Raw genomic sequence first — 18,363 nt, 5'->3', positions numbered from 1 at the left:
TAAATTAGTAAGATAGCATAGATAACATGTTACCGGTGAGTCGGGTCTCAAAACAAATTCGGAAACAGCTGAGCATGATCTCGCAGACACTCTCATCTGTCAGCATAGCACCTTCGGGGCTCAGCATCAATGTGCGCAAGACCTGCAAGTAAATTATGAAAGACAATAATTTAATTTAAAATTTGATAATCTGGCCACAGTGCACGCAGAGCCCCATTCCTCTTGAAAAGGGCTGCTCTACTACTCTACTATTTAACGGAAACTATAGTCTTATTTTCCATCTAATGTCAATAAAAAACAAATTAACAGCTCATAAGCAACAAGATGTAAACCCTCTTTGGTAGTTACCAAAGAGGGTTTACATCAAGCCCCAACAAATTTTGAAGATTCACATGGGAACTGAATCTTAAAAATTTTTAGTTTTATATTTTAAATTAACTCTAGGCATCGGGCATTGAACACAACCGACTATGGGAGGATGATAGATACATGAATCAAAATTTGAAATGAATAAAAACCTGCAATATCTTCATGAGGACAACTCCGTCAGATGAGTGGTCAGTGCCCACAAAACGTGCATGTGTGACAGCATCTGCTATGTCTTCTACTGTAGCCGGTACACTGGGGTGAGTCGGGTCTAAAGTGTGAATGTTTATGTTAATTTAATTTGTCTGCAGTAGCTTCATTAAATATGTATCCTCAAAAACCCTCATTTATATTCTTCTTCTTCATAGTTGTATTCCTCATGGCTGAGGAACGACCCTTAGCCATGAGGAATATGACTATTGAGTCCACCACCATATAATAACCACGAGGTTATTACGTGGAATGAAACACACACAACAATTTTCTTGGCATTATTAATGAAGTGGTTTGCCATTGCCTTCTCCATTTCACACAATGAACAAACTCATGTGGCATGAGTAGGATTTAAACCTGGGACATTTCGATCCACAGCCGCCCGCCTGTGGATTATTATGTTATATATGTGGTTAATTTCATCCTTTCCTATATAAATGAAGCGGTGGTGGTGTAGATGCCCGTCTACACCACCATCGCTTCATTTATATAGGAAAGGATGAAATTAACCAAAATACAGCATTGTAAATATTACAATAAAATATAATCCACATCTTAAGTGCATATGTTCATATCAAAAATACAACAATGCAATAGTTTGTAAATTTAAAACTTTATATTAGCTTTCACAATCATTTATTGCTGTAATTTCATAGCTCATTTTGTTTATTATTAAAATAATTAAAAACAATAAAGACATTTAGTTGGCATATGACACTAACCTATTAATCCATATGACAAAAATTTGTGAATAGCTGAAAGAGCAAGACTTGTAACTGGTCCAGTGGTCTCCTTGCTTCGGATAACTTCCAGAAAAGGGCTCAAATATGTTGCTGGGTCCAATAGTTTAAGATCATCCACTTGGTTCAAGATTGTCTTTAGATCTTGAAAGGTTCTCATAAGAACATCATATTCTTCGTTGGGGAATGAATGGGAGCCCCAACGAGTACTACGTCGCATGGCGGTGACCAGCATGGCCATCTCGCCCTGCACCACGAAGATACCATTCCCTGGCAGGGACATTCTGACGATAATTTAACTTAAATCCGTGAACATCAACAATGTAGAGAAATCTTGATGATTCAGTAAAGTTTACTAGACACTACATGTTGAAACTTTGTAATTATTAAGCAACACTTTTGCGCCCACTGTTTCTTCACAAAATATTACCACTTGCAATATAAAATAAATAAATATCAATGGAAATTTACAATTTGATTAGCAGATTCCATCACGACAAATCATGTTGAATGTTGACGTTTCAGAAATTTAGTTCCCTTGAATTCCGCTAGAGGTCATTTTACCAAGAATGATATTCTCTTTCTTCTCGTTTTTTTTTTTAATTTATTTAGTTGAGTTTCTTTGAATAGGGTTTGAGTTAATGGAATGCTACCATTATTACATTTTTTTTCATGAAAACTTTTTATACTGGCAATACAGTCAAAATGGCTGATGGCCGTGGTTTACTTTTCTGACAAGAAAAATCTTAAAATTGGGATTTCTTTTAGCCTTGACCAAATAATTTTAGTTTCTGCTCGTCGTAGATATTTGTAAGTACGGAGTTATATCTAATGTTATAGTATTTTTCGACTCTGTTATAAGGATATTCGCGATGAATATGCGTTGTCACGCGTGCAATGGCTATCGACATAGATTTGTCATTTTTCTCTTTTTGTCTTCTTGCAGTTATTATTACCACGTATCTCGTTACGTATTACAGATAGTTTCCTGATTCAGCCTGAAAATGGTTAAGAAAAAGAAAGCGAGTGATGTCGGTGAGAACGGGGACGATTCGACGGAGTCCTGTGACGAAAACGTCAAGTCCGCATGTCCTCATATCACCAAAGCAGTGTTCCTGGGGAAGCTGAAGAAATACTTGAAGACAAATGGCTTCGAAAAGGAATGTGCGGAGTGCAAGGTTATGACCAAAACAGAAGTATCTGATCCAGATTTTGAGGAAGATTTGAGTCTGTGGATGTGCTTACGTTGTGGCACGCAGCTGTGCGGTCGCGCGCGCAACAAACACGCTCTGGAGCACTTCAACAAGGTCCACTCAGATCCTCACTCCCTCACAGCCAACACCTCATCTTGGGAAGTACATTGTTATGAATGTGACAATGAAGTGCCAGTGTCCAGCTCTAGGAAACTAAATGAATGCATAGAATTTATAAAGAAAGAAATGCAAACTTTTGTTGGTAAACCAACACCCTTGCCTCCTATAGAACTGTACTTTGAGAGCCGAAAAGCAGACCTAACGCTACCGGTAGAAAACCTAATTAAGCTTGATAAAGTTAAGGATAAAGTGACTTCAATGATCCTGCCTAGAGTAAGAGGACTGACAAATTTAGGAAATACATGTTTTTTCAACTCTGTTATGCAGTGTTTAGTCCAAACTCCCTATTTATTACAAGTACTACAGGAGATGGCAACCCCAGGGGAAAAATTTACCCTTCCTGGAGGAAAGTTGAAGCTGAAAGGAGAAGGGGATACGGAAGGAAGGGAAGTTGTCTTGCCGCCAATCACTGGACAGCTTGCAGAGTGGGGCACCCTGACTAGGACCTTAGCAGAGACATTAGCTGAATTGCAAGCAGGTATGGCACACTTTATGAATTACTCTTTAGTTAATTTATCATTACCATAACACTTAGGGAAGGAAGTGAGGCTTTGTATCTTTTTAAGTTTTTGCAAGTACAAACAAAGGCCTTTGTTTTATATGTATCAAAAGATATGATGTATCATTCAAATATCCAAGTTTGAGATGCCTATATAGATATTTCAACTTATACACATTGAAATATCTAAAAGTTAGAACAATAGCTTAACAGAAGAGTTAAATTAGGACTGAATGTTTTTAGACAAATTTTGTTTACTTTTATACCAACTATACACATAGAAGGTTAAATTACAAAATTTGTTTATAGTTTTGTATGGAATACTTGGCACACTTATAGCTAGTTATGATATTTTAAATACATTTGTGTGCATATGTTACTAGGATACTAGTTCTTAGACACTAGTACTATGAGCTGTGGGAATTTTGGTATAAGCATTACCTTAAGTATTTATTCCAGCATATATTATAGTACCCATGTACCAAATTTATTAATAATCTGTACATGAAAGTGTAATAAACATACACATCCGCACAAACATTCCCATTTATAATATTAATAGGATAAATGTCTGTATCTCCAGTGTAGATAAGAACTGAAAACAAAATTTGTTTCCACTCAGAAGTTAGATAAGTAATAAATAATTTATATGTAAATATTTATGTTTAAAAATAATTTGTGAGGTAAATAAATTAGGTAAATGTTTGATAAAATAAAAATGCTGTAATATTGAACACATTTACAAGTAGGTTAATTAAACCACAGTAAATAGATAAGTTACGATTTAGAAACTTACAAATCACAAAATAATGCAGACAATACGATACAATTATTTGAGTCTGCATACCAAGTAAGGAGGACCACAGTAAAGATTTTTGTTCAATAAATATATCAAATAGGTATATCAATACATCAGGTCAACCCTGACCTACTTTTCCATTTACCTCCACTACATAAGTACCTTTTATTAGTCTTCATTTGTCACAGCCGAGTGCTCTGTAAATGCTACAACCAGAAGAGAGATGATGTGCCAATGGGCTCAAATATTTTGTCTAAAGATCTCAAAAACTCTAGGGCCGAAGCTACAGGTAACATATGGTTACTAATTAACCCGCACCCGAATTTATGTTATAAAATAACTATCAGAGAGACAAACAGGTGTGTACAGGTATTTCCGTGTCAGTGGTTTCAGCTGACCTACATGAGCTAAATTTAAAATGACCCACTTTCACTATATGAAAAGCTTTGGGCAAAAGTTTCTAGGTTAAAACTTTTGTTTTTGTTTTTTAGTAGAAAATATAGTGTAAAGATACAACTTTTTTGTTCATTGTCATATAATAACTGTACAATTGTTGCACTAGTACTTGCTTTCTCTCATCTCTTAATTTTCCCGGGAAAAGAGATATTATCCTACTAATAAATGCGAGAGTTTGGGAGGATGATGTGGTTGTTACACTTGTTTCACGCGAAATCTACTGGACGAATTGTTATGAAATTTGGTACACAGGTAGAATACAACCTGGAATAACACATAGGGTACTTTTTATCGCGAAATTCCTCTAAAATCTAGTATTCTATAAACAATGTTTAATGACCTACCTAAATACATTGATATTTTGTTTAAAAAAAGCCTAAAAAATATATTTACACCAAAATACTGGAGAATCAAATTTGATTTTATACTACACTGTTTTACGCGTTTTAGTTTTTAACATATATAATTAGTTTTAAACTCACAAGTGAATTATTATATTCTTCATTCTTTATGATAATAAATACCTTAGTTAAAAATAATACTAACATACATGGGACATCGTCTGAAAAATTGAAATGAATGAACTGTTTGGTTGTATACAGGTGAGGGCGGTGTGTACACGCCTCGCAAGCTGCTGTCGGCGCTCGTCAGCAAGCTGCCGCAGTTCGACGGCGGCGACCAGCACGACTCGCACGAGCTGCTGCGACATCTGCTGGAGGCTGTCAGGTACTTCACAGTTACAAGTGTCTTCGTCAATTCTCTCGATTCATAAAATTGACATTACCACAATGCAAATTAATTAAAGTGAGACGGTAAAATTAATTCTTGTTTTAATATTTGAAAAATTGTAATGACAGCGCGGCCGCAGCGGTCGAAACGCTTTGAGAACCACTCTACTAGTGTAGTCTTTTTTTATATATTTAATAAGCTATATTATCGAAATAACAGCATCAAAATCAATTGTGTTGTAAAGAAGAAAGCTTAACAGTCAGAGGCGCGTTTTATGATAGTCAATTATATTGGCATGAGAGTACCAACATATTTTTTTTGGTTCAATGATATATAAATACCAAAATGGAATAAAAAATGATTGGATCTCTGAACAAACGCCTCACGTAATTTGTGTTCGCATCGACTTGCAGTTAACGTGTTGCACTAGACGCGGGAGGTAGTCGTAAAAGTCCTGTCGAATGCGCGTTAGGCGACTTGAATAAAATCTGACACCGCGGTGTTAGCAATTAACACATTCGAAAATAAAGAAATGAACATGTTAATATTTTGACGACCTCGGTGGCGCAGTGGAAAAGTTTTATCTTTTTCTGATTGGCCCAGGTCTTGGATGTTTATCTATATATGATTTGTTATGAAATACAGTATCGTTGAGTTAGTATCCCATTACACAAGCCTCGAACTTACTTTGGGGCTAGCTCAATCTGTGTGATTTGTCCTATATATATTTATTTATTTATTACATATAACTTTATAGATCGGAGGATCTTCGCCGCTACCAGTCGGTGATTCTGACCAGTCTCGGCATGAGCTCGAAGGTAGATCCAGCTAAAGTAGATGGGGAGGTGAAGCAGAAAGTCAAGTTTTACGGCCAGCAAGCTTCTGACACAATGCTTAGGCCTGAACAGGTGAGTGTAGAAAGTTTTTTTTCGTATACATTATTACGGATTATCACATTTACTAGTTGTCATATTATATATATTATTAAAAAAAACTTGTGGCATTCTTTGATATTAATTTTTATTCATTGATAAATTATTTTTATGTTCTGTAATACACAATTTTCGTTCATAAGAATGATTTTATATATTATATAGTTATAATAGTAATTGAAATGGGTTGCTTGCGATGCGATTAGCATAGGTGTGAACTGTAAAGATAGATTTAAGCTATGAATACACTAGGCAACATTTGGCGCGCAATACATCATCTATCTCACGCATTACCATTGACTCGAGTGAAATAGCACATGTCATAGTCGATCTCACTCATGCAAAATGTAATGAAAAGGAAAGTACGATATGTTGCGGGTCAAACGTTCCCTAGTGTATACGTGGCTTTAAGCTTATGAATGAATAAATGAATAATTCTCATAGTGGGTTTACATTCAGTATTTTCCTAGTTTCTCCCCAAACAGCCCAGCGCAAACCAATTTACTAATTAGATTAGCGCCCTAATCTTCGGGAAAATATTGGAATTATTACCTATGTCTGGTGGGTACATTACATTACAATTATAAACTAAATGACATGTATTAAACGCGCACATACCTTTTCTATTTCCCAGACGTTTGGGATTTTGTAACGAAGGTCTGTGGTCACTGGGCGTTGTTTAGTATATAATTATGCAACGCGAAAGTTTAGAAGTAGTTACATTACAATATCTGACGTGGACCCAGGTGTTCCGCGGGTTCCTGGTGTCGACGCTGGAGTGCCAGGAGTGCCTGAATCAGTCGGACCGCGCGGAGTACTTCCTGGACCTGTCGCTGCCGGTGGCCGCGTGCCGCCCGCAGCCGCCCAACCTGTGGCGGAGGAAACCCGCCAACGGTATTTATCACGATCATTTATTGACTGGATGTTGCCCGGCGCTTCGCTCCCGTGGGAATTTTGAGATAAAATATAGCCTATAGCAATCTTGGATAATGTACCTTTCTAATGGTGAAAGAATTTTTGAAATCGGTCTGGTAGTTCTGGAGATTACCCCCATGTAAAATCACAAATGCTTACCTCCTTTTTTCCCGTATAGTTTATAATAATTTATTGTTATTTAAATACATACATGTGTAACTAAATACTGTAAGTATTTAGTTAATAGAAAGAAGAAGAAAATCTTATAACAACATCAGATTATGACATTAATAACATTATTGTATTTTTAATACAATATTTATTACAATCTTATACAGTGTGTTACCAAATCCATACTAATCTTACTAATATTACAAATGCAATTAGTTTGTATGTGTGGCATGTTTGTTACTCTTTCACGCAAAATCTACTGGACGGATTGTTATGAAATTTGGTACACGAGTAGAATATAACCTGGAATAACACATAGGGTACTTATTATTCCACGAAATTCCCACGGGAGCGAAGTCCCGGGGCGCAGCTAGTATTGTAAATTCGAAAATCTTTCTGTTCCGCTTTCACGTCTAAACCGCTAGGCCGATTTTGATGAAATTTGATATGCATGTAGTTGAAGAACCCTGTTGAAACAGATGCTTTTTTGTCAGGTTGTTTGTCCTTCTTTCACGTCAAAACGGAGCATTCGTATGAGGGGATTTTTGTTGTGGAGATGAAGAACTGAAGAGTGAAGTGAATTCTTAGGCTGTTTTTTGTATATTTTTAACAATATACCTTCCCATTGTTAATATTGCCCCAAACTTCGCATTAACCCCAGTGAGCCTTATTCTCTACTTCATAAGGCCCAGTTTGACGTGACTGACATTTTCAGATGAAACCACATACAGTGCCCAAGAAGAGAACAAGCCCTCGAAACACCAGCTGAAGAAGGAAAAGAAGAATATGAAGAAGCGCCAGAGAGGGCCTAAAGATAGAAGTGGTATTAATTGCATGATTAACTTTGCTTTTATAACTATGTTTCTAATGCGCTAAACATAACCATTTCTAAAAAGAGGTTAGTGGAGTGCTTAGTGCGAGTTTATCTCAGCATCGAATAGATTCGAAGTGAGACGCAGCGAACCAATCACATTGCATCATTGTGACGCAACGACAACCACTGCAATGTGATTGGTTCGCTGCGTCTCACTTCCAATCGATTTGATGATGAGAAGTGAAATGCAAACCCGTACTAAGCCCTCAGTTATAGGTACGATTCGTTATTGAGACGTTTTTAGATACTAGATAATGTTGGCGACTTGTCATCAGTTTTACGTATTTGCCATGAAAATGATAATATTTTTGCAGGTCACGCGGACAAAGGTTCAACGGACGTGCTCAACGGCGACGCGAAGGACGGTAAGTCTTCGTCAGAGCAATCGGACGCAGATGTTGAAGATAACCTGGAGGACGCCCCCAAACATAACGACACCCACACAGCGTCCGTCGGAACCCAGGCCATAGCCCACACGGCCTCGAACTTCGCCGCTTACCACATGGACGGCTCCTACGACTACGATAAACCAGTAAACACTAGCACCTACAGGTCTAGTCCGGTCGAACTCGATAAGGAAAAAGGCGATAACACCCCAGAATTTTCCGATAAAGACAAATGCAAAGAGGAAAAACTCGATTTAGAGTCTACCTCTATTGGTACGCAATCGATTCTCGCGCCGGCCACTAACTTCTATCATCCACCGTTTAATTATAAAAAAGATAATAATGAGAAACGGATCGCGGACACGGCGTCCAACTTCGCCGCTTACCATCTAACGTACGACTTCAAGAAGGAGAAAACGGATAATTCTCCGGTAAATACGGATAAAAACAAACTGAATTTCGTCAATTCGTCAACCTCAACTGTTGCCATACCTTTAGAATACAAACCTCTGATATCTCTTGAAAACCTTTCGAACCCAGATTCTGGTGTCGCCAGCCCTGAGACCACGAAGCATAACTCCACAGAGACGGTGGATAATGTTGACTCCCCGATCAATGGCAAAGAGCTGGGCAGTCATAGTTCTCTTTCCAGCGAGATCAATTTAGATATGTCGAGTCCTCAACATAATAATTTGTCCCCTGATAAGGACTTTGAATCTGAAACTACCAACAAGGGTACGACAACAGAATTGGACAGGCCACCATCAAGAAGGGACTTCGCTGTGGAGTATTCCAACGAAGTGGTTTCAAGAGGCATCAGTGTCCAAGGATGTAAGAATGTTCTCGAGCACAGCGGAGAAAGCAGCTATGAGTCATTGCCGGAGAATAAGAATCAAGAAATGGTGATCAAGGACTTGCATAATTACTACCAAAATATTGCTAACAAGGTAGACGAGTTGAAGCTTATTATGGAAGATGCTAAGAAATCTAAACCTCAACCGTCGCCGGTGCACAATGAACCAGAGCCCGACCGGGGACCGACCGGAGGAGCCTTTAGGCCCCGGAGCAATGCAGTCCAGGAGCCTAAAGTCAACAATGTTGATGTGAAAAAAGAAACAAACACTAACAACTACACAAGTTACACCAGGCCAACTCTGTCTTCTCCGTACGTATGCGAGGAAGACGAATGCAGTATCCAATCCTGTTTAAGCCAGTTCACAGCCCTGGAACTACTCACCGGTAACAACAAAGTGGGTTGCGAGAATTGCACGGAAAGAATCAATGGTAAAGATGGTAAAACAGTCTACACGAATGCGACAAAACGGTTCTTAGTGTCGAGTCCTCCGGCCATTTTGATCCTTCACCTCAAACGGTTCCAAATCGGTCCGCGCTGCATGTTCCGAAAGATGTCCAAACATGTGGACTTCCCAACTATATTAGATTTGGCGCCGTTCTGCGCTATGGATAAGTTGAAGAAACTGCCGAACGTCGCGAGAGGACAAAACGAGTTGTTGTACTCCTTGTATGGAGTGGTGGAGCACTCTGGGGGAATGCACGGGGGTCATTACGTGGCGTACGTGAAGGTGAGGCAGCCTGTGAAGCCTGGGGACCCGAGATGGTGGTTCTTGCCCAAAAGCGCGAATATCCCGGCCGCTACGGCCGCCAACGGCGAAGGCGATGGGGATTCTGAGTCGGATTTATCTGGATACGAATCAGGCGAAGGACCAGGCTCGACCGCCGAGGCGCCCCCTGGCAAATGGTACTACATCTCCGACAGTATGGTCTCCGAAGTGACTGAAGATAAAGTCTTAAACGCCCAGGCATATCTCCTCTTCTACGAGAGGATTTACTAACCTTCCTATACAGTATGGGGTGAATGGCCTAACGGTTTGTGTGGCATTTAAGTGGAAGACTGAAGCTTAGAATTGGGTATATCTACTTAGGATTGTGTGACGTCATATATGCATGTTTCAACAGTCCTGTAAATAGCTTATGGAATTAATTATTGGCATTCGAGTTTAAATTGTATTTTTGTTGTGAACTAATGTGACTTTTGATGTTGACGTCGTTTGCAACGTGTCGGGTTGTGCGTTGTGTGAAGGCCTTTTTCTGTTGTGCGAACCTAATAATATCATCATAGGACAGGCAAAATAGTGGAACCACGAAGTTTCGTGTCTCGCGACATTTCACAGTAGCACAAGTCTGTCGAGTAGAAAATAAATAAAAACGTTATCTGGCAACACTGCGTTTATCACCAATCTTCTCTTAGGTACCTGGTGCCATTGCAAAAAAAAGTTCTTTAAACATCAATATCAATTTTCTAATAATAGACAGACTGTAATTCATAATTAGAAAATTGCTTCCTTGCAGCACTTTAGCAGGAAAACGTGTTCAAGATAGGTTCGCTATTTCCGTTCAGCATTATAAGCGATAGAGGCCAGTTACTACCAAAAAATATAGTTCAATGAACGTTGACCATATTCAGAGATATATTTACCAATATAACCCTCACTTTCTCTTGTCAACCCAACAGTAGATGTAGAATAGCTACAAAGGTACCACAGGAAAATGCCTTAAAAATTAAAATGCCATGTTTTGTACAGATCATTAAGTTTCTCACATAAATAAGGTTGGTGCTGACCTGATGCGTGATGCGTAGCAATGCGTGTTTATTGTATGGAATTTTGGTTATGATGCGTAATCACTCTCACCCGAGTCTCTTTTTAAGTAGAATAGGGGGCAACCGAGTCTGCCGGTTTGCATGATGGTAAGCAAACAACGCAGCCCGTGGACCAGCAACCCCACCCCGATACGGGTTGTGTTAAAAGCCACTTTTCATCTATTTCAATCCATACATTAAATTGGTGATAACTAGGTTTTATTCGGCTGATGGTGGCTGGCTGGGCGTAGCGTACGCGTTTACGCATGCGTTACAAATTTAGAGTTAATGCACGCATCACGCATTAGGTCTGCACCAGCCTTTATTGTACATGTTATAGCTTAGTTAATAAACAATGACGCATCATTAAGGGTCGGTTTCACTACTTGATGATAAAGTATCTGATAGCCTATATGTAAGATATCGAACAGATAACATTAAAAAGTATTTTTCACAAGTTTCATATTAACTGGCCAATCACATCAGGCAGACTTATCTAGCTGTTAATTTATCTGTCGGATTACAATAGGATATTTTATCAGAAAGTAGTGAAACATGTCCTAAATGTTTGTTTTCGAGGTGTTAACACATGTATGAGGTGATCACTTTCCTATTATTGCATGAAAATTATTGTTTTTTCAAACTACGTTTTATTTCATAATGTAAAGTACTCGCATATTTCAGAAGTACGTAGGTATTCTAGAATATATAGTATTTATTTTAGAATTTTCTACTAAACCAAATTTCTCGAAACGACTTTTCAATTTATTTTCGTAAATTTATTTCATGACTATATGCCAAAAAAATTGTTAACCATTTTATGAATGTGAATAGGATTGATTTATTCTGATACTTATTACGGATATTTATTTTAATGTGTCTTCAAATATCTATTTGAAACTTCATATTATTTTAATTGGAAAATAGATTTTGTAACATTATCACATATTGCTATGCATTGATTAATTTGGGTACTTCAAATTCTATAAAATTTAATCCGTATATTCATTCTAATTTGTTTTTATTCAATATTCTCTGGTTTGCACAGAAAATGGGATAAAATTGTGTAAAAGGAGTAGGTAAATGATACATATTTAAGACAGATTATTATTGATCACAAGCTGCTGTCTGCGTATCAATGAAAACACAAGTGTCTCCCAATTGACGCGCAACATAAGTCCTTTCTGATGTCCAGCCTTCGCGTAGCTTCCTGCGATCTGTTGCTTTCCTTTTCTTAATAACCAAAAGAGATAGCAATAATACGCCGTAGCACATATAACAACTTCGCAACACACAAATGAAGGCATTAATAATTTTCGTAATCGAAGCAGACAGAATATTATACTTCTCTATCATCTATATGAAGCTGAATGAGAAAGGCTTATGTTTGCTTTGTTGTTGCCTAGTGTGTCCAACTTTTGAAATTGCTCGTTCTAAACAACAGCAGCCTGTGACTTTCGTACTCTTCAATATGTTATCATATGAATTGTTAATTTAATTAATGTAATAAGTTAAAAATGTATCAATCGGTGCGTATTAGTTATAGTTGTGTTGTTTCAATGGAGTCTTCCATTGGAGTGTCAAGTGCGCAGTAACATACATAAATGAGTTTTGTCTAATTGGAACATGTATGTATGGTTGTTTTTAGATACGAATGGACTAAATTATTTATTGTAATACGTATCTCAGATTTTAGTCAATTAGAATTTGGCATCCGCAAATAATTGGAATGACTTTTTGTAATTTAATAATAAATATGTATCTTGAATAAGAAGGCTTGTGCAATTTTCACGCAAAAGCAATTCTAAATAGTTTTTCTTTTTTCACCTTTTGATGCAAGATCAAAATATGGATAATTCCTGGTTCATTCTTCATCTGAAAACCCATTGTGGATGTGTCAAATACATGATTTTACATATTTTCACAATTATGTATAATGATTTATGATTTTGTAATTGCCTATGTATAATTTGCTTCAATGCATATAAATTGTACATAAATATTTATTTACATTCGCTTCGTGGAATTGTATTAATTTTCATGTTTTAAAGAAATTGTTGTTTTAAATCATGGTGATTTTAATCCCTAACTACCATGGATTATTTTTAATTAGACTAGAATTTTGTAAAGCCATGAAAACGATCTTGAGTTTCAGTTAAGTTTTAATTATGTATTGTTTATGCGAGTGCTCAATTTTGTTGCTTTACCCGCGTGTCACTAATCGTCGGTGTAGAGTGGGGCTGGCAACACTGAAAACTTGGAATTGCCATTAAATTTAAATTATTAAAAGTTGTCTCAGAAATCCATTAAATTTTCACAAATATGCGATTATCATGACAATTTTTTTCTCGTCGCCGTTAATCATGTACAGCATGATTTTAGATCGAAACTTTTTGCAAAAGTTTTAAAGTTAATTTGAATTATTGAATGAGAGTTGCCTACTTTTGGTAGTTTTTCGCCACGGTTCCGTTCCGCCAGTGTTGCCATGCTTCAGCGTCAGTTAACGTTTGCATTTGCCGATAGAATTGTACCGTGAGTTAGCCTGTGTTATATTATTATTATTTGATAACTTTTGTACATTTAACTACAACTACTGCATTATGAACAGGTGTATTTAAATAAAATATAGTCTTAAAACGTCAATATTGTGTTTTATTTTTATTGTATTCGCTTCTTTTTACAGTCTGTGAAGAAATTAAATGAGGGCGCTGGCTCCTTTTGGCAGGCAACACTAGGTGTTTATCAGCCAATATAATAAACACCAAAAAAATGTAGTTCGTCAAAACTCCATATTTTTCATGAATATCCATATTTTTTTATGAATCACATGGTAGTAAATTAATGTGCTGATACATAAGTATTTTACTGAAAGTATTGATGGTTGACAAAATGAAAGTTTTAGCTCTGAAATTGCGCTGTACTCAACTGGTAACACAGGTTCAATCCAATCATATATCAATCCATTTAGTAAGTTGCAATCGTTTTTTCTCTACAATGTTTAAAGACTGAATATAAAAAGTATTTTTTAGATTTACGCTAAAATGCATACTACATTTTAAAGGCCACTGATGTTCATCTCATGTAGATCTTATACCTTTACGACATTGGAATTGTTTGATAAATACATTATATACAACGGAATCAAGTTTTATAAACACTATTATATTATTCACATTGCTAAAAATATAAATTTGCTATAACCCAGCCGATTGCATTCGTTTCTTCAACATTTCCGCGTGCCTCTCGCCGTAGGGTTCGAGAGAAGTTATCTTCGGTACCTCTAATATTGTTAACTCTATTATACAATGTAAAACTTGCAGTGTATCCTTCGCTTTTTGTAAGGCCTGAAATAATATTATATATTATTAGAAAAAAACAATAATGGCCCTTCTGGCATCATAGGGACCAACACTGTTCAAATGGGTTTCGGCATTTTCTCTCAGCAGTGGTCGTTCTGAAATGCCAGTAGTTTGTAGCTTGTGAGAAATAACTATAAATATAAAAATTGACAAGAAAAAGGTCTGCCTGTGAAGGTCTAATTTCTGAATAAAATGATTTGAATTTTGAGATAGTTTTAAAAAGTTTGCGTCCCAAAACTAATCCATGTGACAAATCAGCTGTTTTATTTCTGTGTTTGTTTGATACAACATTGAATAAAGATATTATGCAATAAAGTTAAACAAATGGTTATGTGGGGATTGTGAGATATATTTATCATATTACAGTGATAGGTCACATATTAATGTTTTTATTTACCTTCAATAAAATAAAAGTGATTATAACTGACTGTAACACTGGCATTATTGGTATGATGAACGATGAGAATAAAAAAAAAATTTAATCATGATCCACTCCCTACCCATTTTATGTGAGATGTTAAACAATACCACAATTTTTTGTAAATGTAACATATGACTTTAGACAACTCACCGAAACAGCTTTTTCCTTCATTGCAGGATTCATAGCCATTTTCTTCTTGATGTCATGCATTTCTTGCGGAGTCAACCCAACAACTTTAGATAACACATCACTCGTAAATTCCACATCTATACTGCCAGTGCCATCTACAATGCTACACTTCAAACTCCAACCATCTTTCCCTACAGACAACTTCGATAACAACTTTATTATTTGTGCCTTAACTTTAAAAACTTTCCCAGTTTTCTCACCCAAATTCATATCATTAATTTGCTTTATATAAACGAAGGGTTCAGCCGATACTGTAACTGGACCTTTAGGTCTATTAATTTCTCTGTCTCTCGCATCAATTTTCTCTTCAATATCCCTCAAATATTCTTCGTCTTCATCGAAAAATACATCGGCATCGTCCGGATAATCATCTGATTTGTTCGCAGTTGAATCGATTTTTATTTTCTTTTCAGGATTCGTGTTGGCAACACTGAGAGGTCTTTTGGTGGGATTTTCAGTATATTGTGCTTCTATTGCGGCTAATTGATCCATGTCTATGTCGTCATCGACGAAGTTGTTGGCTATTTGGACACTGGTGACTCGAGCTACTGGTCGCGTGGGTTCAGGGACTGGTTCCGTGTAATGGTCTATTGGGGGCGGCACGTCGGAATGTGGTGTTGGGATATTGGCATTTCTGATTGTTGTATTGTGGATAGGTTCTGAAATAAAAAAAGGTATTTTTCTTTTATTTAGTATTATATTTTTAGTATTTATTTTTCGCCTTGACATCATTTCGAATATGAGGGCCTGTTTCACGACGTGTTTATTGTAATCTGAACTATTAGACTAATCTGTCTGAAGTTTTTTTAAAAAAATGTATTAACACTATCTGTTTGATATTTTACACTATCAAATACTTTATCAGAAAGCGGTAAATTAAATAAGAAAAACTAAAATTCCAGCATACATTGCTCCCCACTAGACACTGAGCATTTAAAAAAAAAAATTCAGATTTTTTTTTTTTGCATTGTGGTTTTTTATTAATTTTGTCACTATAGAAATGAGTAGCCCACCTAGAGTCATGGGCAGTCCTAGTTTGGTGGAGAGAAGACCAGCCAGAGAGTTGGAGACGGCAATCTCCTGCACTTCTCCTCCCAGCAGCTCTATAGAGCTCTCTGTCAACAGGATAACACCCCGCCGGCATTCCACTGGCCCTAGAAATTAATTTTAATTTATAAAGTAATCCTGTACTACTTTATAAGTTGTAAAAGGTATGAAAAATATTTTGTTTGCCACCACAAACTGCCTTGACGTACCTAACAGATACGTCATGCTATGATATTCTTGTTAAGACTGGGTCTCATACTAGCGCCACCACCAATAAAAAATATCCACAGGTGATTATGTTGCACTAGATAACAATGGTCGGCCCAATGCAAGAGAGACTAAACTTATTATCACCTTTCAGATACATTTTGCATCCAGGAGTGATGTCACAACTCAAGTTCCTCATAGGTTTGTATTCAATAGCGGACACCTCTTGAGCACCATCGGTTAAGTATAGTTTTATCATTCTGAAATAACAAACAAGGTAAACACCTCAGAGGCACTAGTATTATCTAACCATCAATTACTATTTTTGAATAGTGAGAAACATAATGGTCAGATTTGACAGACATTGGACGGAGAAGGCCAAAGACCTTTCTTTGGCCTTCTCCGTGAAAAGAGAGGGGAGGCTTTTTTTTTACTGAAAAAAAAAAGTGAGAAACAAATTATAAAAATTAAACGCAACACATTAAACACAAGTAAATTTGTAATACCTCCCAAACAGGAATTATTTCAATTATGATATCATTTGATTGTCTTAGTAGTTATTAAACAATAATTTTAGTAAATTTTATTAGATTAAAATAAAAACTGACAAAGTTGATTTGGCCACAGCATGGGTCCAGTCTCTATTGCCTTGAAAATGATCTAAAGAAAATCTATAATGAGTATTCCAGTCAATTAATAATATACCAGCCCACTTTTTACAAACCAATATTTTTTATTGTATTTCAACATTTGTGGTATTAAAATAAAAAGGTTTTAACCCTAACCCTAACTAGTAAATCTTTACCTGTGACTTGGCACTTTATCTTCAAACTTTGTGGTAGCTTCAATATTTTCCATGTTTACTTTCTGCAGTTTCAGATACTGTTGGTAAGCTGGCGTGCCTGTGTATGAAACAATTTATTTTAGGAACATATATTTATTTTAAAGTATCTCAAACCACAGATAAAATGAGACAAGGGTAGGCAAAGAGAGAGAAAGCTAAGCTGTCTGTAAATAGGTGGTTGTAGATGGTATTGGAAAACTGAAGAAACAGTATTGAGCTTATTAACATTACATTTGGCAATTATTTCTTGAAGCTTACCTATATCAACAGCGGCATTAATTTGCAGTGCAAACTTTCCATTCAACACTGTCTTCTGTACATTTTTCAAGTTGGCCGGTAAACTCCCAGGGCAAATGTCCTTTAAATCATTAAGTAGCCACTGCTCCTTGGCCAAGTTTTGTATGTCAGTAACACTGTAATTGTTACTGTTATCTTCAGTCAAATATTCCACGCATCTGAAACATTTAAATACATAACCTTCGTAGGTTTTACCTAAGTATACGACAATATTAAGTTTGAAGTTAACTGTAGTAACAGTTATTTAACAAAAATAGGCAGAAAAGTATATTAAAATAGTATATTGTGATAAACATACCCTGTCAACCATTCATCTTCGACTAACATGGAATGGGAGGATAAAAACTGTCTGACAGAATTTATTAGTGACTCCGACGACATATTCACACCTTAAAATATAAAAATACATGTTATTCAATACAGTTTTTCGTATTTTTGTGTAGTTATTTACATTTCTTTTACCCGCCATGAAACATCACGTTTGCCGTCAATGTCAAATATTGAAAATCTTTTTACGTACCTGCGTCAAAAATAAAATATGTAACATTTAGAAATTAATGTTTTTAAAATTGAATTGATTTATGATTTTGACATGATATTTTGTATTTGTAAGTATATAGGTACTTTGCTCTATTTTAGTCGTGTCGTGGTATGTATTGCGTAGTGTAATGTTATAATGATTGGTACCACAATGAAATTAGAATGTTTATGGAATGGAACGTAGTAATTGATGAATAAAAATAATGTTACCCAAATCGAAATCGTTGACTCTTTTAGTAGAAATCGTGAAAAAGAAATTTTATTATGGAATAATTTATTACAGTGATGGTAATGGTTTAGATTAAAAAGAAGAGTCGAAATTGAGATCAACAACAAGTTCTTACTTT

The 18,363-nt window shown here is 36.3% G+C and overlaps 3 protein-coding genes across 5 annotated transcripts in view; 1 reads left to right on the top strand and 2 right to left on the bottom strand.

Moving 5' to 3' along the window:
- The window catches only part of garz (gartenzwerg), a 32,089-nt gene extending 30,229 nt beyond the window's left edge, over positions 1 to 1,860 (bottom strand). For both annotated transcript variants that reach the window (XM_053755232.2, XM_053755233.2), the window contains exons 1-3: positions 1,302 to 1,860; positions 519 to 637; positions 34 to 142 (exon numbers count right to left, since the gene is read on the bottom strand). In XM_053755232.2, the coding sequence (XP_053611207.1) occupies positions 34 to 142; positions 519 to 637; positions 1,302 to 1,602 (529 nt within the window). In that variant the 5' untranslated portion in view covers positions 1,603 to 1,860. The remainder of the gene's footprint in view (positions 1 to 33; positions 143 to 518; positions 638 to 1,301) is intronic.
- Positions 1,861 to 1,989: 129 nt separating this feature from the next.
- On the top strand, positions 1,990 to 13,755 carry Usp16-45 (Ubiquitin specific protease 16/45). Of its 2 annotated transcripts, XM_053755234.1 has the most exons (7): positions 1,990 to 2,129; positions 2,300 to 3,170; positions 5,049 to 5,172; positions 5,933 to 6,083; positions 6,854 to 7,001; positions 7,909 to 8,016; positions 8,382 to 13,755. In XM_053755234.1, the coding sequence occupies exons 2-7, from the start codon at positions 2,324 to 2,326 to the stop codon at positions 10,304 to 10,306; spliced, it is 3,303 nt and encodes a 1,100-aa protein (XP_053611209.1). In that variant the 5' UTR covers positions 1,990 to 2,129; positions 2,300 to 2,323; the 3' UTR covers positions 10,307 to 13,755. The 2 variants fall into 2 exon arrangements, with proteins under 2 accessions (XP_053611209.1, XP_053611210.1); XM_053755235.1 differs by lacking the exon at positions 7,909 to 8,016.
- On the bottom strand, positions 13,744 to 17,968 carry LOC128675679 (recQ-mediated genome instability protein 1-like). The gene is made up of 8 exons (XM_053755245.1): positions 17,939 to 17,968; positions 17,775 to 17,865; positions 17,438 to 17,634; positions 17,141 to 17,237; positions 16,483 to 16,595; positions 16,095 to 16,235; positions 15,043 to 15,740; positions 13,744 to 14,456 (listed from the first exon to the last, which is right to left on the bottom strand). The coding sequence occupies exons 1-8, from the start codon at positions 17,943 to 17,945 to the stop codon at positions 14,307 to 14,309; spliced, it is 1,494 nt and encodes a 497-aa protein (XP_053611220.1). The 5' UTR covers positions 17,946 to 17,968; the 3' UTR covers positions 13,744 to 14,306.
- Between the last annotated feature and the right edge of the window lie 395 nt (positions 17,969 to 18,363).

Source organism: Plodia interpunctella, chromosome 14 (assembly GCF_027563975.2).
Source record: "Plodia interpunctella isolate USDA-ARS_2022_Savannah chromosome 14, ilPloInte3.2, whole genome shotgun sequence".
NCBI lineage: Eukaryota > Metazoa > Arthropoda > Insecta > Lepidoptera > Pyralidae > Plodia > Plodia interpunctella.
Note: the sequence above shows the minus strand (reverse complement) of the source record. Positions and strands in the feature narration are given on the sequence as shown.